Source organism: Haliotis cracherodii, unplaced genomic scaffold, assembly GCF_022045235.1.
Source record: "Haliotis cracherodii isolate W230 unplaced genomic scaffold, xgHalCrac1.p SCAF_11, whole genome shotgun sequence".
Taxonomy (NCBI): domain Eukaryota; kingdom Metazoa; phylum Mollusca; class Gastropoda; order Lepetellida; family Haliotidae; genus Haliotis; species Haliotis cracherodii.
Window position 1 is genome coordinate 5,622,224 of NW_027266266.1, and position 24,533 is coordinate 5,646,756.

The window sequence follows — 24,533 nt, forward strand, 5'->3', positions numbered from 1 at the left end:
CTCTGCTGATGTAATTTCTTTAGATTGCATTATAGACAAGGTACAGTAAACTATGGTTAAAACGAACTCCAAGGGACCACTAATTTTAGTTTGTTATAACCGTAGTTTGTTATAAGCATATATGCAGCAAATGGACAAGACCAAAAAACAGTTTGTCTATCCGTCAGTTCATTTTAAGTGTGGTCGTTATTAAAGTTTACTGTATATAAATTATTTTTAAGTTTATTAAAGTTTCCACAGTGTGTCACATTATAGGTGGGGTTGTATTAAAGATTGAGATATATGGTATATGAACCAGTTGATGTACTGGCTTTTCAAACAATGTATCCCTGTTCCTCAGGGTTTCTTCCATTGATATTTGATTAAAATATTTTCTTTGAACTTCCTGACAGAAAACTGCATGTATATTTTCTCTTCCAGTTCTCAACAGATTCGTCAGTTGGAAGTGGTTTGACTATTTTATTTGTAAGTATATGTCCTTATATAAAATAGCAACACGATAAATCGCAAAGAACAACTGAAGAATGTAGCGTGGTTTATTTCACGATAAAACATTGTTCTATCGTGACATCATTTTTGGAGATTTGAATATGATGACGTTGTATATTAGACGACATTATTTTTGAGAGGGCTGTTTGTAGTGAGTTTTTCCCCATAGATGTGGCTGGGCAACACAGATAAACGCGATGACCAAACGATCGCATCCAAAAATGAGAGAGATATGACAATCAGTATTGAGAGATTAGGTACAGGTTATCCATGTGAGGATTGTGAAAATATGCGGGAAATATCCACCTGTGCATAAATGGACTTGTCGACATTGCTGAGGTCAGATTCTATCGAGGGGGTCTTCATTATTAATATTTGGATCAATATTTTTAAAGCTTGTACATTTTACATTATCGTTACAGATTTGGTGATAGCATGTAACTTCTTATGGATCCTGATTGAGACGATTAACTTATCAAGTAAGTATTCTGTGGGACAGTCTCCATCTCAGTGCAATTTTAAACCATGTTGTTCGGATTTGAAACCTGTTTCCAAAAATTTGATACCCCTTTCTGAATTTGATACCTTCTCTAGGTTTGATACCCCTTTCGTGATTTGATAATCCCTCTCATGATTTGATACCCTTCCACGGGATTGTTACCCCTCTCCTGATTTGATACTTTTCCTCAGATTCAATACCCTTCTGATCTGATACCCTTCCTCAGATTTGATACCCCTCTCATGATTTGAGATCCTTCATCGGATTTGATAATCCTCTCAGGTTTAATACCCTTCCCTGGATTTGATAGCCCTCTCGTGATTTGATACCCTTCCTCGGGATTGTTACCCCTCTCCTGATTTGATACTCTTCCTCAGATTCGATAATCCCTCTCGTGATTTAATACCCTTCAGATCTGATACCCTCCCTCAGATTTGATACCCCTCTCGTAATTTGAGATCCTTCATCGGATTTGATAATCTTCTTGGGATTTAATGCCCTTCCTCAGATTTGTTACCCCTCTCATGATTTGATACCCTTCCTCGGATTTGATACCCATCTCCTGATTTGATACACCTCTTGGTGAAGATCTAACAAACACTCCCCAGATCATGTTAAGTGAACCCTGAACAAGCCATGAAGGATGCAGGGTTTGTGGCACAATCAGATGTCAGCTATCTGGAGAGATTTGGCTTCACTGCATTCTCAATATCATCTGTGGTCAGTCAGTTTCTTCTTAGTAAAATTTTTACCACCTCTATGACTGATTCAGAAATTGTGGTCTGAACAAAAAACTTGCTGAAAACATGCACAAACATAATATTATCCTATTCAAAACTGCTTGTTAGCTCACCTGACCATGATGACAAGTCAAGTGAACTTATACAGTGGTGCATTGTCCATCTGTCTACTGTTAGCTTTTACGTCTTCAACATAGCTCTTTGAAACTACAATGCCTATGAAACTGAAACTTTTTATGAATGATCCCGGCTATGATGTCTCTGAAAAGTGCACTCAGAATTCCAATACAATTTTAAGCATGATCGTCAGTATTGCTTCATCTTGCAAGGTGAGCTACAGAGCCTTGTGCTTCTATTTTGTACATATGTTTTCAAGATACAGAAACCACATATGCATATAATGCTTCACTAGATCATACGGATTATATACCATCCTCCTTGGTGATTGACTGATTAATAGCTCACCTGATGTGACCTAGCGAAGGTTTAACAGATCTTGATGGCAAGAGATATCGTGTCAGACTATAAGGTCTTATTTGAATGAGATTGAATGTTATTTTGCTTAAAATGTGGATAATAGTTTCTCTGTATAAATATTAAGTCATTATTTGTATTTAACTTCATGAATTTGTGCTTTTAATCCTATGCTTTTTTGTGTCTTTGTGATGCATGGTTCTTAGAAAATAAGGTAATTATTATGTACATATTGACTTGTGGATGAATTTTAAGACTGATATGTTTATTTTCCTGTGTGTTTTTTCTTCCAGTAAATGCTGTCAATGTAAAGTCATACGATTTCACAGCAAGCTGGACTTCGATTGTGTTCGTATGTAGTAAGTAGCTTTGCATTCATCATCGTCAGTTTACATTTGAGGGCTATAATTCTGAACCAGTTCTCAATACATTAATTATGCTTTGCACTGGGAGTTAATAAGGCTGACAGACAATGTAAACATAGTAAACATAGTAAACATAGTAAACATAGTAAACATTTTGTCTTGTTCAAGCAGGACTAGCTACAAACTCTGAGCACCAGTGAAATAAAGATCATGGACAGGTCTTAGAAAAATGAATGTCAAAGTTTGTCAACATGGTCAACCCAAAATACTCTTGTAGCATGGTTACTCCTTGTTTGGAATTTTGTTACTGATCGTTGGTAAATATATTGGCTTGTTCATCATGTTCATCACTAAATTTGAGGATTTAGGATCACAATGAAATTTTGAATAAAATTAATATAATGGGTTTCAAACATAAGTCCAGATATACAATGAACCCTTTTTTTAACCAGACAGTGTATAAATTACAAGATTAACTTGCGTACTTCAGTACGGACTTGTAGACATGGAAACTTCAAAACTCGTGTATAAGACCCCCCTCCACACACACACACACCCTTTAAAGCCCACTTATTTTAGGTATGAAAAACTCGCCTTATATGTGACAATGTACAGTAACACTTATTGTTAGTGCCTTTTGGGAATTGGTCTTCATCAACCTATTCTTTAAAAAATAGAATTTCATCATACAAGTGATTTAATTGGTCGATGATGAGGCTCACTGACTTGAGTGATTGTGTGTCGTCATAACCTGACGCCGTGGGTCAATGGTTGGTTTAGTCTAGATTCAAATATTTGAGCATCCACCCGGAGAGCGGAAGGTCTGGGGTTCGATCCTCGGCCACGTCATACCAAATGACGTTAAAAGATGGTACTTGTTGTTACCCTGCCTGGCGCTCGGCATTAAGGGGCTAAAATAAGGACTTGTCGGCTCGGAGTCAGTATTCTGTGTCTGAGTGGGGTATAATTTTTAACTGCGGCATTGTACCTCAGTGGGCTAGCACTATAAATCGGCATCAGTCCCGACTAGTACAAGCAGGCACACAAACACACACGTGTGCATGCACGACGCTAAACCCCATTTCACCTCACCTCAAATGTATACAGACTCCCATCATATGGCTAAAATATTACTGAGAGTGACAATAAACCTACAAAGAAACTGGTATTATTGATTATTATTGACTTTACTTCTGTTTGTCAGAATTCACTTTTCTCGTCCTTGGTGTTGTTACTTTCAATGTTTGTACATGAAGCGTTGTTTTCCAGTATATTCCGTGGAGGCCATATTGAAGATCCTCGGAAAGGGGCCACATATATATTTCACATCAGGCTGGGACCTGTAAGTTGACTACTTTATTCGAAAACTTAATGTCATGAAACACTTGCTTCAGGATGACGAGCTTGATGCATGTGATGATAAGATAACATAAGATAGCACTTCATCAGTCCCAGACGAATTCTGTGGTCAAATGATCAAAATTCTGCAGTAGAATTACCAAAATTCAGCAGCCAAGATGCCAAAATTCTGTTGTTAATTCTGCGATCAAAACATGACCATTTCCCCTCAATAATCAATACAAACTCACTTTTTGAAAACTTGATTCCAAATCCAAAACGAAATAATTTAACAAATTTTCATTATAAACAGTTATCATAGAATTATTATCATATAATTATGCTTAGTGTCACTGATATTTATTTATGGTTAGATGTAAACATAGTTTATGTAGTCATAATACCACAAGAATGATTAAGAGTAAGAGATATTTATTTCAAATTCAGTTTTATTGTAGGATTCATATTTTGTATGTTTGAATCACTTGTAAAATGTTAGGCATGCTATGCAGGTGTATGACATGTCCTGTGTTGCTAAGCAGTTGTATGACATGTTCTGTGTTGCAAGCATGTGTATGACATGCTCTGTGTTGCTTAGCAGGTGTATGACATGTCCTGTGTGTTGCCAGGTTTGACTTCCTGGTGACCGTCATCAGTGTGATCGGTGTGCTGCTGGAGATCCTTGATGACAGCTTCTACTACATCATCGTCCTCCGTCCCTTCCGACTTCTCAGGTATGGAATCTTCTCAGATTTGGGGGCATAAGGGAGTTAATAATTAGTGCAAGTGTTAAAAGGTTATGTTTATCTGTTGTGAATTTTATGGGGCAATACCAGCATCTGGATAATAGTAATAATCATAATCATAATAATAATAAACAACATATTATTAATAGCTGTTTTTTCACTCTTCTCAGGTTATTTAAAATCAAGAGACGCTATCGAGATGTGCTGGGCACACTGTTTGTGCTGTTTTCACGACTGACCAGGTGAAGATACTTTTGATGATATATATATATATCAATACTTATGTATGTGTGATGGGACTATTCCTATTGTTCGTTCAGTCCAAAATGATTACTGATGATATGTAAAGGAGCACAATCCCAATACCCCTATCAAATGTTGACTAGTAATATGAAGGTCTGTTTGTTATTTGTTTGTTGTTAAACATGTTAAAGCCACACTCAGCAATATGCCAGCGGGCTGTAGATAATCAAGTCTGGGACAGACAAACTAGCGACTGATATTTTGCTTGGTGCGTCGGAGATCATCAGTGTCCATGAGTTGTTTCTTGTTATTGATGATGCAGTACAGCAGGGCTTCAGGGATTTATCTACTATTCCAAGCTAAGTGCCTTTAGCTGGGAAATTGGGGGAAAAATTGTGATATTGGATTTTTCACCTGTTCGTATTTTCGTAAATTCTGAGCTCTTGGGACATTTTTAATTCAGTTTAGGAAATTTGACTGTCATTTGCTGCAAACTTGGGGCCGAATATCAGCCTCTGAGTAGGTGTACATAAGTCCCTGGTTTAACCCCGTGGGGAATCGGGTTTGAGTCAAACCAGCAACCCATGCTTGTCGTAGGAGGTGACTTAATGGATGGGGTGGTCAGACTGATCCCAGTTATTGTACTGGTTACCTGTGGGGATTCTGGGTAAGACACCTACCGTTATGCCATAACAGGCAACTAAATGGATGAGGGGGTCAGGCCTAGTGACTTGGTTGATTGGAATCATTGAAAATAATACACCTGCAGAAAGGTAGTGCTGAAAGGATAAAATCCAACAAAGTTTCAAATTTTTATTTCGTTACTGCATTCAACATGGCGTCAGAGATGCCATGACATCTTCATGCTGATAATTTCCAGTAACACTAGGTGACATATCCTGCTTGTTTCATCCACGTATAAAAATATTAAGCAAATTTATAGGTGTGCCAAATTTGTATCCAAAATATGGAACAAAAACAGTACATGGTTTGACCTTTTTGTCAGGGTCGACATCATCATATACCAATTGCATGGATCGATGCTCATGATGTCAGTCACTGGTATGTCTTGCCCAGACTCTTACAGACCACAGTCACGTAGTGGGAGTATTGCTGAGACAGACTCCAGTGTTTGTGACATTGCTTCTGTAGAGAGACATGAATTCCCTACAATAACCCCTGGATCCACTCCCGTGGTTCTCACGACGTCAAATTACCTGCCCCTGAGTTTCATTGACATTTCCTGACCAATCAAATGTTGAGAAAAGGAAAATGGAAATAAGTAAAGGAGTACTTGCCACCGCCAGTTTTAATGGACATGAAGATATCCTTTCCATCAAAAAGACGTCTTCTCGAGGCAAGGGGGGTTGACTGACTATAAAAGTCAAATTTCCACCCTTGCCGAACTAGGCTGGAATTCCTGGGGCGACTACACTTCGAAACATATATTGACAAATTCTCGCTTAAACATTTGAAACCTGAACAAAAGAACATTCTCCAATGGCTAATATATGGTCTAGATTGTACAGATTCAGTCTTTAAGCCTGTAACTATCGTTCGGAATACCCTGTTTTAAAGTTTTCGATGCTGCATGATTAGAAATCACATTGCAACTGTCACTTTCATGATCTGGTAAGCGACGCTCTGATTGGTCGGATGAAAGGTCGTTCTGACATGACCCCTAATGGGATGTCCTCAGATCTTTGTTTAGTGGAACTAAGATCTGATTTTAACGAGATTGTTACTAAAAGCGGCGTTAAACCACACTCACTCACTCACTCTCTCACTGTTGTGTTTCAGTTTGGCGGTGGTGATCATCATGGTCTACTATTTCTTTGCCATCATCGGCATGGAAATGTTTCTCAATGTCGACCTGAAGAACTGTTGCAAGTAAGTTAGCTGTTTTATAAACCTTGCAGATCTCTTGTTGCGTGTTGTGACCTTTCCGTGTTGTGACCTTTCCAACCCATGAAGATTCCGGGGTAGAATAGGTCTTCAGCAACCCATACTTGCCGTAAAAGGCGATTAACGGGATCGGGTGGTCAGGCTCGCTGACTTGGTTGATACATGTCATCGATCCCAATTGTGTGGATCGATGCTCATGATATCAATCACTGGATTGTCTGGCCCAGACTCGATTATTTACAGACCGCCGTCATATTGCTGGAATATTGCTGAGTGCGGCGTTAAACAACAAACCAACCAACCTTTCCGTCATCTTCATCTTAGAGAGGCACAGGTGACCTAAAGTACTCACGGAAATGAAAAAAAACTGTTTTTTCGATCTCAGATTTTAAATAAATGCAGTAAATATACAAAATATATAAATATTCAAACAACTCAATTAGTACTAATAGGGCCTTGGCACAAATACAGCCTATCAAAGGTTTTGATGTCTTTTTACACGTAAAAGTGTGTAAAAATATGAACAAAACAGACTACTGTGAAACTGAGCATAACCAGGTGTAAGTAGATCAAGGTGAATGTCCATGACCTATGACACCTTGACGACAGGTGAAAACAGGTGCTTGAAACCCACGTGCATGTGATTTGTCAGTGGTTAGTGATTTGTGAGTGGGATAGTGAATGATCGTTAAAATATCAGAACGTAAAAGTAACATATTCCCTTCTCAAACAAGAACTTACATGTCATTATTATTATGTACATAAACATAGCTGTTATTTTTATTGTTGTTTTGGTAACTGTTTTCCAGGCTAATTTGCATAATGCCTATAGCCTGTTTCTGCCATGTCAATTTGGACTTGAATGTTGAAAGTGCCTACAAATTACCTCCTGTAAAGTACATTTTGTATTGAGCACTGAGATAAAACTAGCAAATCCAGACTAGTACTTTTCCGTTGTTTTGTTATTTCGTATTTACATCTACGTAATGCTTTGTGTCGATTATTAAATCCAGCAAAACAGGTTTTTTAATTTCCATGAGTACTTTAGTGATATGGTGTTGCATGGTGCTGTGTTGAGTTACTTCCCTTGGTTTGTTTGATCCGCCAGACATAAGTTGGAGTCTCCGTGTTCACAGAGTCACTTCAGTTATTTGTTTGACTGTCGCCACAATACTTTGCAAGTGGGTTTTACTAACATGGTAAACATTGAAAAACATTAAGCTAGCAAGACATTATATTACTGAAATACAGTTAAACCAGCCCTTGAAATTAATGCTAGACTGCAAGCCCGAGGCTACTAAATTGTGTTGAGGACAAGTATTAATCAAATCATAATAGTCCTCTATTGAGGGCTATAAGTCTGAACCAAAGCTTTAATTTTTTCTGCAAAAATTACAGAAAATGTAAACATGGTAAACATTTTGTTTTGTTCAAGCAGGACTAGCTTCAAACAGTGAAGACTCTGGACTAGTCTTTACAAATAGTCATTTCTAATTTTGTAAACATGGTAAACCCAACACATTCTTTTAGCATACATGTTATAGGTAATTGGAAAACATTAGGGTTTGTTTCTAATCAAGAACTTTTGAATGTAGTACTTTCCCTCATCACGATATTCCTGAAACATTGCCGATGTGACTTTACATTTTAACTCACTCACTCTAATCAAGAACTAGGATTTGTAGATTATCTGTAATGAGTGAATAAAGTTTAGCGAGTAATTTTTATCGTTATGACATAAGAGACAAATGATCTGGTATTGTGATTTGCAAGTAGGTAATTCTGTGTATTATATCCACTAGTAGGGGTGGCCCAATATGTATAGGTTGATGGTAACATTAACTCAGGCACAAGAGTTGCTAGGTTAGCCAATTAAATGCCATGCTACTTCTTTACTGAACATTGACCAACTTTTTTTGACAGGGGGGGGCAAATAAGATTATTCATTTTTTGTTCAAGTTAACTGTTTTCTGTAAAAAAATCCAGGGGGGAGCAACTGCCCCCCCTCTGGCTACAGCACTGTTGGCTGACTGCCAAGTGTTTGTTGTTCCAGGAATTCCACTATGGCCGATTACTACAGCTTCGACAGCAAGAACCAACAGGGCTACTACTTGAACAACTTTGACAACATCCTCCGATCCGGAGGTGAGCCACCTGCCTGAATAGGGCATCTGTAGCTATAGTCATGATTCCTGGTCAACCTCATCTTCCTGAGTCAAGGGAGTTAACTGACTGTAAAAGTCCACTTTCCACCCTGGCCGAACTAGTCTGGAATTTCTGGGTTCGATCATAGTGCCACCAGTGGCTATTACGAGTTATGTCCTTTCTATGCCTCTTCTATTGACCAATCAGATTTTACTTCTCATATCACCTGCATTTGTTTCTAACAAAATGGCAGCGCCCAGTCAGGACGATCTGATCAATGATCAAGATCTATATTGTGATAAAACGGGTCTTACATCGCGAGTTGGCAGTGCACATGCTTTACAAATCCTGCAATCTACCGAAATCTGCATGACAGTTTATGAACTGGATGTCAATTTTGTTACATGATTTTGATTGGACTATGCATTGTCAAAAATATAACTCCATAATTCCAGCCTCGTTTTGCAAGGGTATGCAGTTAACTCCCTTGCCTCCTATGTGGAGTCCGGGATAACAGGTCCCCCAACCTTCCCTGGATGTAGGAGATGACCTACTGGACCAGGGCCCACTTGCACAAAGCAATCTTAGCGCTACAACTATTGTAAGCCTATCTTAAAGTATGGGAGTTATGATCATCTTAGCGCTAAGATCGCTTTGCGCAAGTGGGCCCTGGTGGTCAGACTCTGTGTGGCTGGGTTGAATGTGTGTCATGGTACCTCAATGTCATTGATGTTCACATTACGACTCACCAGACTTGATTACTTATAGCCCACGATCATATTGCTGGAATATTGCTGAATGTGGCTTTTAACAACACACAAACAAAAATAAAACAAACTGGCCCAGCAGTCAAAGGTGCTGAGCTAGCTTTCTGGATGCTGTTGTATGAAGTGATCTTAGTGCTAAGGTGATCGTAACTCCCATACCTTAACATAGACTCAAGACAGTCATAGCCTTAAGGTTGTATAACGTGACCCTGAGCCTGAGCAGAATCTGCTGGTGGTGAGTTTGAATTCAAGATTGGCCCTGATTATGATTCAAGGTTTTACCAAAGCTGTAAACATGTCGGTCTTGGACATTTAGTCAGCACGCTGTGATATGCCGTATTCGATCTAATAAGTGCCCACGGCCATATTTGCTAATATATTGGCTAGTGAGCAATCCCAATTAGCACCCCTTCCAATTGATCAATGTACACATGACTTATTAATTCCTGTATAATATGCATTCGTGTGTTATTTGCACCCTTAATAATGGGCAATTAAATTCTGGAAAAATGTTTCTGTCGTATATAAACATTTCAGGCTGTCAGCATAAAACTCAAAATTTATTTTTCAACCATATAATATTCTTATAAGAGCCCCCTATTTCTAATTTTGATAGGGCCCTGGGCGCTTATTACGTCGAATACGGTAACTGAAATACTGTTCAAAGTAGTCTTTCTCAACTCCCTGCTCAGCTGATTGAGACAAAGTGGATCAATTACTTCAATAAAGCAGTTAGGAATGGCTTCATGTAGTTGAAACATGTTGAAGTGAAAGTTTCTTTTATCGAATATTTTCAGTATGTGTAAAGGAATTGGTTTCAATTTTCTTTCAGTGACATTGTTTGAACTGACTGTCGTTAATAACTGGTTCATAATAATGGTGAGTTGATAACTGGTTTATTATAATGGTGAGTTGATAACTGGTTGGGTTTTTTAATGGTGAGTTGATAACTGGTTCATTATAATGGTGAGTTGATAACTGGTTGGGTTTTTTAATGGTGAGTTGATAACTGGTTCATTTTAATGGTGAGTTGATAATTGGTTCATTATAATAGGGGAGGGGGGGGCACGGGTGGCCCAGTTGTCTAAGGCGCTGCAATTCACTGTGCAAAGTTTGCAGACTTGCGTCCCTTGGGCACGCCAGAAACCTGTGATTGTGTGTTCGAATCCTGGTTTGCCCCGATTATATTTCTAGGTTTGTCAGCACCATACCCGTGCTCGTGGGTAGTTTTAGTGTCTCAAGGGCACAGCTAGACTGGAAGCAGTTTTCAACAGGAATAAAAAATAATATTAAAAACTTTCTCTCTCCTCCCTGTTGTCTTCCAAATGCATAAAAAACATCACTTATTGTAACTGTTTGGAACATTTTTTCACACAATGGTTTTGCTGTTACAGTTTGTCTGTTTGCTTCTTTTAGGTTAAGTGAGACATCATCCAAATGTTATTATAATGAAATGGAGACTCCTCCAGTCTAGGAAGTGGAAATGTTAAATCAGACTGTCTGCTCCCAGTGAGATGTCCAGTTTAATGTAAATGGGTGCATGGTATGGTCACTAGACATATACCACCCGTGAAGATCCAGGTTAGAATAGGTCCTCAACAACCCATGCTTGCAATAAAAGGCAACTATGCTTGTCGTAAGAGGCGACTGACAGGATAGGGTGGTCAGACTCGCTGATTTGGTTGATGCATGTCATCGTTTCCCCATTTGCGTGGATCGATGCAAGATATCAATCACTGGATTGTCTGGTCCAGACTCGATTATTTACAGACCGACGTCATATAGCTGGAATATTGCTGAGTGCAGCGTTAAACAACAAACAAACAAACACTAGATATACATGGTAGCCAGCAGTAGGTATCTAGAAGTCGGATCCAGATGTTTAGACTAACACGGCTTTGCTCTGGTAAATGATATAAGACAGGCCACCTTGTTTGTTGGATGTTCTTGTTTCACAGCTACATGGTTCTGTTGTAGGAGGGGTATGCACTGGGCTGGAGCGAGTGGACGCGGATCTACTTCATGCTGTTCTACATCGTGATGATGGTGAGTGCGGCTGTGGTTCCCAGCAAAGGCCATGGGAAATAGGAGAATCTCTGGCCTTCCAAAATTTCACCCATCTTTAGCTTTCCAAATTTACACCCATCTCTAGCTTTCCAAAATTACAACTATCTCTAGCTTTCCAAAATTACACCCATCTCTAGCCTTCCAAAATTACAACTATCTCTAGCTTTCCAAAATTACAACTGTCTCTAGCTTTCCAAAATTACAACTATCTCTAGCTTTCCAAAATTACACCCATCTCTAGCCTTCCAAAATTACAACTGTCTCTAGCTTTCCAAAATTACAACTGTCTCTGGCTTTCCAAAATTACAACTGTCTCTAGCTTTCTAAAATTACAACTATCTCTAGCTTTCCAAAATTACAAGTATCGCTAGCTTTCCAAAATAACAACTGTCTCTAGCTTTCTAAAATAACAACTGTCTCTAGCTTTCCAAAATTACAACTGTCTCTAGCTTTCTAAAATAACAACTGTCTCTAGCTTTCTAAAATTACAACTATCTCTAGCTTTCCAAAATTACAAGTATCGCTAGCTTTCCAAAATAACAACTGTCTCTAGCTTTCTAAAATAACAACTGTCTCTAGCTTTCCAAAATTACAACTGTCTCTAGCTTTCTAAAATGACAACTGTCTCTAGCTTTCCAAAATTACAACTATCTCTAGCTTTCTAAAATTACAACTATATCTGGCTTTCCAAAATTACAACTATCTCTAGCTTTCTAAAATAACAACTGTCTCTATCTTTCCAAAATTACAACTGTCTCTAGCTTTCCAAAATTACAACTATATCTGGCTTTCCAAGATTGCATCCACCTCAAGCTATTGAATGTATTTTGTTGTGAGATGAAGTATCAAATTGTGAGTTATCTCCCCTGCAGGTTGTGATGAATATCGTGGTGGCCTTTGTGTTGGAATCTTTCCTGTTCCGTATCAACTATCGGAGGACGATGGATGTGGATGACATTGAAGGTACAGCATCATGTTCACTTTTATTTTGCAGACACTTTTAGCTCCCCTAACATGTAGGTCACATGTTGTCAAGCTGAATGAGTGGCAATAAGCTTTTCAAATTGTCGATATCTCCAAATGGCTTGGTGGATTCAACTGAAATTTGGTTTACATACATGTTAATATCACTAGTTTCAAGTGTATTCAAAAGATCAAAGGCGACTATGCTTGTCATAAGAGCGACTAACATGATTGGGTGGTCAGGCTGGCAGACTCATATTCCAATGGAGTGGATCAATGCTCGTGATACTGATCACTGGATTATCTGGTCCAGACTCAATTCTTTACGGGCTGCCCTTTTATAGCTGGAATATTGTTGAGTGCAGCATTAAACAACAACAAACAGTTTCCACCCTTGCCAAACTAGGCTGGAATTATGGAGTTATATTTTGTCTGGATTAACGAGTCTATGCATTGTCCAATCCAAATTGCTTAACGAAATTAGCATCAGGTTTGTCAACTGCTGTGCCAATTTTGGCTGATTGCAGGATTTGTAAAGCATCTATACCGTCAACTTGGCGTCAACAGATTATTTTCCAAATATTTTCATGTTTTTAATCAAGGTGCTCATGTGATTTGGGGGGGCATGGGTGTCCCAGTCGTTTAAAGCGGCGCCGCGATCAACTGTGCAGAGTTGCGTCCCTTGGGCATGCCAGAAACCTATGATTGTGGGTTCGAATCCCAGTTTGCCCCGATTATGTTTCTACGTTTGACAGCACCATACCCGTGCCCGTGGGTTTCACCGAAGTGGTAAACATCTGAGACCTGCATCACTTCAGGCTTTCCTCCCACATTAAAGCTGACACGCCGTGATGTAACTGGAATAATTTTAAAAGCGGCGTTAACCACAACTCCCTCACGGGATTTGATGGACTTTGCGTGATAATACACGTTTAATGACAATACATATCTTGATAATTGACAGTCTTGACTGGGCGCCCCCATTATGTTTGAAACAAATGCAAGTGAGATGGAATCTGATTGGTTAACAGGAGGAACATATAAGGGACATAACTTGTAATTTCCACTGGTGGCACTACGATCGAGCCCCGAAACATTATAGTAAGTTAACTCCCTTGCCTCAGGAAGATGTTGGAAGACGTCTTACAAGATAAGCTTGTACATAGACTAGTCTGTGTACTTCCACTGTTTCAGATCACGGCCTGTACAAGGTGGAGATGTCCATGTCGGAGGAGGAGAGGGACATGTGTGAGAGGCCGCATGCATGGCTGACTGGCGCACATATTGCCACCACAGCGGACCAAGATGGATCACAGGTGTGTCTCAATCAATCATAGATCACCATGGTAACCAGGCATTACCAAGTTACTCTTCATTACCTGAAAGTTATGCCATTTGATTGTAAGTGGCCCATTTCTTGTGTCCCCCGTCGGGATATTTCTGGAATATTGTTGAAACCTTACTCTCCTTGTTTTGACTGTGAAACTGGCAGTGACGTGGAATATGGTGATACGTAGCTCCTCATGTGTTATACATCTATCTAGGATCTATCTAGGATTTTTCCAAACTGTTTTCCCTTGTCAGTCAAACAAACTGTTCTTACTTTCCTAGGGCTTAAAAAAATAAAAGAATTGGTTCTCAGGCAATAGCTTTTGAAAATAAACTGCAGACGGGGAGCCATTTTAAAAAAACAAATAGTTTGGTTGTTTAAACTAGTATGTAACCAAATATACAGTTGTGTGTGGCCTCCCTACATACATGTATTCCTTGATGAGAAAAATACTGAAATACAATATTCGACTACAGTTCCACTACCAGTAAGTGCATAATACACACATACAATGAGCTTTGATTCTGTTTCACAATGCGAAAATGTTATCTTGAGCATGCAGCACCGGTAGAAGCATGTCAACAAATCTGTACTGAAGTACGCAAGTTAGTCCTGTTATTACACTATCTGGTTATAAAAGTGTTCATTGTGTATCTGGACTTGTGTTTGTAATCCATTATATTACTTTTCTCCAAGATTTCATTCAATTTTGTTTACATTAATTTCGGCAAATTTTAACTGATGGGCAAAGCACATCAATTCACCATGAACTCGCCTTAAAACGAACAGTAGTTGTCAGACATACAAAGTCTTGGGTCTTCCTATCAATTTTCTTTTCAGTTATGATATTAGCCACTAGTAGATCGGGGAGAAAATGTGTAAACCGCTGATCGCTATTTCCGGCTTATTTTATGAGGCAAATACACATGTAATCTTGTTCTCTGCATATGTCATTGTCTGCCATACAAGGCACAGACCCTGTGTTGTTTTAAAGTATTGTAGCATTTTGTTGCCGGGGTTGTGTGTGTTCAAGACGCAGAATATTTAAGGATTTCTTTTTTTTAAATGGAAATAAGAACAAAACGTCCGGCAGACTTTGTGATGATGTGGTGGTGCCTGAGAACCAAGAATATTTTTTTTTTAGCCTAAATTGTGAGGTATTGTAAAATTGTATTTTTACATGACATTTAGTGTAATAATGTGACACTAAGCATTAGGCCGCTTCCTTTCTTTTGATTTTGTTATCAGTGAAATCTGCCTCCACAAGACATGAATTAGTTCAGACTATGACGTCATGAATGGGTAATGTTTGTTCCGGAAGTAGTTGTGATGGGGATGCTGGGCTAAATGCCAGACTTGGGTATGACATATGGAGACTTTGTTGTAGATGCCGTATGTGTACCGTGGTGAGAGGTTCCGAAGCAAGGAGGACTTCAGTCTGAGGATGTACACGGACGAGGTGCAGGTGAGTGGGGCTTGCTGATCACCTGACCGGGATTTCCACACCACCCCACGCCACGCCACGCCACACCATACTAACAAAATGCCACACCATACTAACAACACGCCACGCCACGCCACGCCACGCCACGCCACACCATACTCACAAAACGCCACGCCACGCCACGCCACGCCACGCCACACCACACCACGCCACACCACACCACACCACACCACACCACACCACACCATACTCACAAAACGCCACGCCATGCCACGCCATACTAACAACACACCATGCCACACCACGCCGAGCCACGCCATGCCACGCCACACACATCTCCTGACAACAACACTACCACAACACCACCCAACCACATTGCCGTCATTAAAACCACACCACTAACTAGCACCACTACAACACCACCACTTTCCAGATAGCACCTCTGCACCATCACCCACACATTCAAAGTGCTCTTCTCTTGAACTAGCACCTCTATATCATCACCCACACATTCAAACTGCTCTTCCCTTGAACTAGCACCTCTACATCATCACCCACACATTCAAAGTGCTCTTCCCTTGAACTAGCACCTCTACATCATCACCCACACATTCAAACTGTTCTTCCCTTGTCTCCTCCCAACTAGCACCTCTACATCATCACCCACACATTCAAAGTGCTCTTCCCTTGAACTAGCACCTCTACATCATCACCCACACATTCAAAGTGCTCTTCCCTTGAACTAGCACCTCTACATCATCACCCACACATTCAAACTGCTCTTCCCTTGAACTAGCACCTCTACATCATCACCCACACATTCAAAGTGCTCTTCCCTTGTCTCCCCCCAACTAGCACCTCTACATCATCACCCACACATTCAAAGTGCTCTTCCCTTGAACTAGCACCTCTACATCATCACCCACACATTCAAACTGCTCTTCCCTTGAACTAGCACCTCTACATCATCACCCACACATTCAAACTGCTCTTCCCTTGTCTCCCCCCAACTAGCACCTCTACATCATCACCCACACATTCAAACTGCTCTTCCCTTGTCTCCCCCCAACTAGCACCTCTACATCATCACCCACACATTCAAACTGCTCTTCCCTTGTCTCCCCCCGACTAGCACCTCTACATCATCACCCACACATTCAAAGTGCTCTTCCCTTGTCTCCCCCCACCTAGCACCTCTACATCATCACCCACACATTCAAACTGCTCTTCCCTTGTCTCCCCCCAACTAGCACCTCTACATCATCACCCACACATTCAAACTGCTCTTCCCTTGTCTCCCCCCAACTAGCACCTCTACATCCATCATCACCCACACATTCAAAGTGCTCTTCCCTTGTCTCCCCCCAACTAGCACCTCTACATCATCACCCACACATTCAAACTGCTCTTCCCTTGAACTAGCACCTCTACATCATCACCCACACATTCAAACTGCTCTTCCCTTGTCTCCCCCCAACTAGCACCTCTACATCATCACCCACACATTCAAACTGCTCTTCCCTTGAACTAGCACCTCTACATCATCACCCACACATTCAAACTGCTCTTCCCTTGTCTCCCCCCAACTAGCACCTCTACATCATCCCCAACACATTCAAAGTGCTCTTCCCTTGTCTCCCCCCAACTAGCACCTCTACATCATCACCCACACATTCAAACTGCTCTTCCCTTGTCTCCCCCCACCTAGCACCTCTACATCATCACCCACACATTCAAACTGCTCTTCCCTTGTCTCCCCCCAACTAGCACCTCTACATCATCACCCACACATTCAAACTGCTCTTCCCTTGTCTCCCCCCAACTAGCACCTCTACATCATCACCCACACATTCAAAGTGCTCTTCCCTTGTCTCCCCCCAACTAGCACCTCTACATCATCACCCACACATTCAAAGTGCTCTTCCTTTGTCTCCCCCCAACTAGCACCTCTACATCATCACCCACACATTCAAAGTGCTCTTCCCTTGTCTCCCCCCACCTAGCACCTCTACATCATCACCCACACATTCAAACTGCTCTTCCCTTGTCTCCCCCACCTAGCACCTCTACATCATCACCCACACATTCAAACTGTTCTTCCCTTGTCTCCCCCCACCTAGCACCTCTACATCATCACCCACACATTCAAAGTGCTCTTCCCTTGTCTCCCATCAACTAGCACCTCTACATCATCACCCACACATTCAAACTGTTCTTCCCTTGTCTCCCCCCCAACTAGCACCTCTATATCATCACCCACACATTCAAACTGCTCTTCTCTTGTCTCTAACCCCCACCCACCCACCCTACATACACACACACACACACATAGTAGCACCTCAACATCATCACCCACACATTCAAACTGCTCTTCCCTTGTCCCCCCCAGACCTGGATAGAGGAAGAGAAGGCCAAGAGAAGGGAGGCTATCTGTGAGATGGAACAGTTGAGACAAAGACTGAGTCGCCCCAACTCCAGGAACTACGCAGATGCAGTCGTTGATGACCTCGACTTTGATCAAGACACATCAACCAGCTGACATCATGCAAACATGACTAAAACAGACTCAAGAAATGCCTTCCAACTTGTAGATAAATGACAGGAAAACAGCTGTCTTTTTATCTGATACTGTAAAAGACCCTTGCAGGTGATATAACACTTGTATGCCACAGGCATTTCATATCCTACTCAAAATTGGTTAGGGATCATCCGATTCTTTCATATCACTATAGTTAATCTGTCATGACAAAATATACATCTTTTTGTACTTTTCCGAAATTAAGGAAACAATTATAGTGGCCAGTGTCATGGCCTAATAACACTAATAGAGATTTCGGGGGTCCCAATATTAAAGTACTGTAGGGGTAGACCTCATTGACCCCCTTAATTCAACACAGTATATAGGGTAACAGTAATAGCATTAACCAGAGTGTAACGAAGGTGTCACGCACTGGAAAGGAGCCGGCCTGTACATGTTCAAAGGGACGTTACTCCGTAATGTACATGTCCAAAGGGACATTACTCCGTAATGTACATGTTCAAAGGGACGTTACTCCGTAAACTGTTTCCTTAGTTCTGAAATGTGTTAATCAAAACTAAGCCTGTGGGAACGCAAGCAACTATCTGATTTACATGCTTTCCATGGAAGTCTGAAGTTGAACCTGTCCTACGGCATGTAACTGTCTAATTATGCGCAATCATGTGTAAGATTAGATGTTCCGTCACAAGACTATTACTAACTAACAGACTATTTTCTTTTTTCCATTTGGACATTTTTAATTGTTTATGTAGCAGGTCAGCGCATAAGGTATGTATTGCTGCACCAACTATCACTCAATTTATACTCTCTCTTTTTTATGACTTTGTAAGGAAATTATATCCAACTTTGACGTATGTGACAAGCAGTAGCAACTGTAACTTGCTCTTATACACTGTTTCTATTAACAATTATCAATCCATATTGTTGCGGGAGTTATTTATTTGAAGGTATTTAAATGTTAAGAGTCATCAAGGAGATATTTGGTGTTTTGATGCCACAATAAACAAACTTCTGGCAAGATTATGCTCTGTACAGAACTGTAGGCATGTGACGTACGTATAAAGTATTGTTGTTAACTACTTAATGGCAGACACTTTCATGAAGTTTTTTCATGAAATTACCTCAGTGTTGCATTTATTTATGTATGTGTGCAATATTGGTCCAAGTTATTGTTTCTGACAATCTGTTCAAACTCTAAATATCAGTGTTCTGTATGGTTCAATGCCAAACGCTGTCTGTTCGACCTCTGAATAGCTGTGTTCTGTTTGGTTCAATGCTAATGCTGCTTGTATAGGATTGTATTTTGGATTGTTTTTCTTCAAACATGAGGAAAAATAACCATTTCCAGTACTTTCTGTAACAAATATTTTTTTTGAAAAAGCGGATTCCTGTTTATATGGACATTTCTAGCTTTGGTAAAATATCTTGATAAACATAATCTGATAATGGACTTGAGTTTCATCTGATACATCCCAATGTTTGTGAATACAACACCAAACATGTTCAATCTGTATCATACAGAGCTGGATGTGTCTTCAGGGAATCAGCTGCTTTCTGAAGTATTGCCAGGAATTCTGACCAACATTGTCAATACTTCACGGTTTGTAATATGCAACATTCTTCCATCACTACCTGTGAATATGTATGGCTGCTGTGCAGTGTAGTCTACAGTTTAAGACATGATTCTAATAAAGAGCTGTTTGCAGAGAGAGACCAATAAGAATTCAGCTTACATAGCTGTAATGGTATTAATTCCTACAAATACAACCCTCTCACATCGTAGCCATGAATCCTGTATTATCCTGTCATTACACTATAAAATCTGGGGCACTGGTGGCCCAGTGTTTTTGCTATTCGCTGTGCAGATGCGTCCCTTGGGCATGCCAGAAACCTATGATTGTGGGTTCAAATCCTGGTTCACCACGATGATGTTTCTAGGTTTGTCAGCACCATACCCATGCTCGTGGGTTTCACCGAAGTGGTAAACGTCTGAGACCTGCATCACTTCGGGCTTTCCTCCCACATTAAGCTGGCAAGCCGTGGTATAACTGTGATACTGTTAGAAGCGGCGTTAAACCCAACTCACTCACTCATTCACTATGAAATCTTCAGATTTTCAACAGAAGTTCTCTTCACTGTCAACTATCTATAATCAGTTGTGCTGGTAACAATTTGTAGCAAACAACACCCCATGCACATGCGTGAGGCAGGAAAACCTCGCTTCTTCCTAAAATCTCTCATCTAGAAGCAGAAAATTGGGGAGGTGGGTGGATTACTCCTTTTGTAATAGAGTAGAATTGTTTGAATTATGAACAATGATAACCAGTGTTCGATGTTTCTCTCTTGACAGCCTGTGCCATTGCTTGTGGCTGTCTACTCTTCACACTGCTTTATGATAGTAGGAGTCTCACAAAATTGAGGTATGGAGTTGGGTTCCTTTGATCTTCCATGAGTTATTAAAGGCCTATTTACATTAACTTACCCAAAACAGACATTTGTATATATGCATGTACAGTTGATGGAGAATATAGTGTATAGAAAACTGTGACTTTCTGACAGTGTCTGAACCAGGGAACCGGTCTTGAGTATATTATGGCGGTTTTGGTCACTCACTATGACCAGCTGTGAAAACATGAAGACAAGTCAATTTAAAATGGACAAACACTAATTACTATTCATTTCACTTTATCTCATCTTCCTGAAGCAAGGGAGTTAACTGACTATAAAAGTCTAGTTTCCACCCTTGTGACCTAGACTGAATCTTCGGAGTTATATTTGGCTGGACTATAATTAGTCTATGCATAGTCCAATCAGGATCGCGTAACAAAATCAACATCCTGTTCCTAAACAACGTGGCGACTGCCGTGCAGATGTCTGTTGATTGCAGGATTTGCAAAACTTGTGTACCCTCGACTAGACATTGACAGATATGTTCCAAATTTATTCATGTTTTTAATCAAAGTGCTCAAGTGTTAAGCTACAATACACAAGAACTGGATGTCCTTGAAGCAGGGAATGGGAAACTTTTCTTCGATTAACTTGATCAAATCGTCGCCACCAGTTTATTTCAAGCAAATGCAAGTGATATGAGAAGTGGAATCTGATTGGTCAATAGGAAGGACATAGAAGGGACATAACTATTAATAGCCAGTGGTGGCGCTACGATTGAGCCACGAAATTCCAACCTTGTTCGGCAAGGGTGGAAACTGGACATTAATTGTCTGTTAACTCCCTTGCCTCAGGAAGATGTCTTATCATTGTACAGCTTTGAGAGAGGTAGTTCAAACTGATGCAAACATATCTTTATGTTGAAGAACTATTTCTGCTCAATCTGTATAACCTTGTGTATTTATCATTCATTGTGTTCCTAAAATGGCTGTTAGGTCTCTATGCATACCATATTTGGTGTATCAATCGCCTCGCTCCCACTGACCGACTTATAGACCAATATGTAAATAATATATATTTGCTCAACCTGGACATTTACATGACAGTCCATATTTTCTTGTTTCAATATTCAACGAATTCCGTTATCTACTGCTCAATTTCAAGTTGAATTTTAGGGCCCTCCTTTGAAAATTCTCTGAGCCAGTGGACGCTTATTACTGTGAATACAGTACTTCTGAAACGGGTCTATGGTCTCCCACTCGTTGTTTATTTCTTGTACAAGACATCAACATTATGGATCTTTAAGGATGATTATGAAATGGACAAGCTTTAATAATATTTACCTCTTTATTAATACTGATGACTCCCTGAATAGAATCTGACCTCAGCAATGTGGGACGTGTCCATTTTATGCACAGGTGGGTTAAGTTTGATCTTTCCCGCATATTCTCACAGTTCTCACGTTGACTACCTGTACCTTTTCTCCCAATACTGATTGTCATATATCTCCTGCTTTTGAATCCGATCATTCGGTCACTGCGTTTATCTGCGTTGCCGGGGCGGTCGGCTAGCCTAGTGGTTAAAGCGTTCGCTCGTCACGCCGAAAACCCGGGTTCGATTCCCGACATGGGTACAATGTGTGAAGCCTATTTCTGGTATCCCCCGCGGTGATATTGCTGGAATATTGCTAAAAGCGGCGTAAAACCATACTCACTCACTCACTATCTGCGTTGCCCAGCTACAATTCAATCGACACTCTCCACTCAAAAATACTGTCATCCAGTATACAACGTCATGAACTTGAGAGCACATGTTCAAATCCCTAGAAATGACGTCGTGATAGAACAATGTTTTGTCGTGAAATGAACCACGCTTTGTTCTTAATTGTTGTTTAATATACCTGTAATTTGACTAATCCTGTCTGTAAAACAAACATTAAACAATGTTTTATAATATTATGAATTGAATGCTATGAAGTAGTCACTGCTGATATAAGACAATGCTGCAATTATGTGTATTGTGTTTTGTTTTATCCAAGATGGCAGACTTTTCCGAGCGAAAAGGTTTATAATGAACAAAGTTTAAAACGAACTGATTTCTCCAGTCCCTTGTAGTTCATTATATCCATGTTCTGCTGTATTTCAGTGGGGGGGCACGCGTGGCCCAATCGTCTAAGGCGCCGTGATACACTGTGCAGCATTGCGTCCCTTGGGCACGCCATAACCTATGATTGTGGGTTCGAATCCTGGTTCGCCCCGATTATGTTTCTAGGTTTGTCAGCACCATACCCATGCTCATGGGTTTCACCGAAGTAAAAGTCTGAGACCAGCATCACTTCGGGCTTCCCTCCCATATTAAACTGACATGCCGAGATATAACTGGAATAATGTTAAAAGCGGTGTTAAACCCAACTCACTCACTCACTGTATTTTACTGCACCATGTCAAACGCGTTTCGTTCCATGAACTGTGGATATACATGGTTTATAGGTTCAACTGGACATATTGATATATGATATCAATTACAGAACAGTTATTAGAAATCTCTTAACTCAAGTACTTGAGCTCGGGCTTGGACGAGTCCAAATTTACGACCCAGATCCCACCGCCTTATTACCTGACCCTACCCGGGTACCCACTGTAGATATTTAGATAGAGGTACAAACTGTCCGATTTGGAAAAGTTTGACCTTAGCCCTGGCAAAATGTATTACGTACACGTGTAAAACCATGTGTAAAACGATCAAGGTCATGCATACACTGAAGTTTTTATAGTACATGAAGTTTTATCTTTATTCAAACATATAAAAGTCAGAAGGAATGGGTGCATTGTCCGAAAGAAATGGGAATATTAGTGACTTATAGTGTAACCATAGAGTTTTAGATAAGTTTTGTCATTAAACAATATATCACGTGACTAACCACGGGTCCGAGTAGTCCTGTGGGTACCCGGGTCCTACTCAGAACCCACCCGACCCGAGTACCCGAGTTACCCATCCCAGCCTTAGCTTGAGCTGTTTGTCAAGATTAAGACCTCATATTTTATTTTGGAACCAAGCCTTTGAGCATGAGGTTTCAAATGTATAAATAACAGGTGTCTAATTTACAGTTAGACTACCTCAAATTTCAAAACACAGTAGGTCCATCTCCTGATTGTGCCAGTTGTGCATGAAGACTCACACTTTTCTATCAATAACATACCCACCCACAGAGATAGTCTCATTGGAGAATATGTAATACACAATACTATCATGGCTTGATTAAATTGATTAAGAATGTTTTAGTTTATGTTTTTAGCTGTATTGGTTTGTTGTCTTGTCACATTTCATAAAAACAATACCACTCCTCTATTTAGCATGTATTTCCTCTCCAACATTCAACACAATAGTTGTCATCAATGCAACTTGCAACTTTAGCAATAAAACAATAACCTTTCACCCAAATACTCAAAAGTAGCTGAATGATATATAATTTGTTGTGCAAAGTTACTCATGAAAAGAACCCATCTCATAATCTGTTTTTCCGGCAGATACCATTTTTAGAAAACTTTATATATACTACTCAAAAGAAGTTAAGGATCATCTTATTCTCTCATATTACTGTAGATAGTCTGTTAGTGCATGACTGATTGACTATAATAATATGAAAAAATCAGGTGGTCCTTAACTTTTTTTTGAATAGTATATATGTGTATATGGTGTATTATTATTTTATGTTAATTTGGCTTGTATGAAAAAACTTATTGATACTTTATTTGTTCTGCTTAATCCTGATAATGGAATTGTCTTTTAGAAGACGGACATTCCTTTAATTGATTACGCGATACCTTGCTCTATTGTTTGTCCCCAGTAGGCATTCTGGGCTTGGTCCCCTCGGACTTGTAAGAGGCGACGAAATCGATCCAGCACGTAGACTTGGTTGATTGCATGTCATTGTATCCCAATTATATAGATGATGCTGATGATGTCAATCACTGAATTGTCCGGTCCAGAATTATGACTGCCATCATATAGCTGGAATATTGCTGATTGTGGTTTGAACAATGAACGAATCTTCTTGTTGTCTCATCTTGAAACATCCCATCGGTATGCTA

The 24,533-nt window shown here is 40.1% G+C and overlaps 1 protein-coding gene across 3 annotated transcripts in view; it reads left to right on the top strand.

The window, feature by feature from the left end:
- The window catches only part of LOC139456145 (two pore calcium channel protein 1-like), a 37,362-nt gene extending 18,709 nt beyond the window's left edge, over positions 1-18,653 (top strand). For all 3 annotated transcript variants that reach the window (XM_071237688.1, XM_071237689.1, XM_071237690.1), the window contains 14 exons: positions 421-465; positions 912-968; positions 2,496-2,561; positions 3,837-3,909; positions 4,535-4,639; positions 4,822-4,893; positions 6,695-6,784; positions 8,853-8,944; positions 10,544-10,590; positions 11,689-11,757; positions 12,651-12,741; positions 13,936-14,057; positions 15,459-15,536; positions 17,905-18,653. In XM_071237688.1, the coding sequence (XP_071093789.1) occupies positions 421-465; positions 912-968; positions 2,496-2,561; positions 3,837-3,909; positions 4,535-4,639; positions 4,822-4,893; positions 6,695-6,784; positions 8,853-8,944; positions 10,544-10,590; positions 11,689-11,757; positions 12,651-12,741; positions 13,936-14,057; positions 15,459-15,536; positions 17,905-18,054 (1,157 nt within the window). In that variant the 3' untranslated portion in view covers positions 18,055-18,653. The remainder of the gene's footprint in view (positions 1-420; positions 466-911; positions 969-2,495; positions 2,562-3,836; positions 3,910-4,534; positions 4,640-4,821; positions 4,894-6,694; positions 6,785-8,852; positions 8,945-10,543; positions 10,591-11,688; positions 11,758-12,650; positions 12,742-13,935; positions 14,058-15,458; positions 15,537-17,904) is intronic.
- The last annotated feature ends 5,880 nt before the right edge of the window (positions 18,654-24,533 follow it).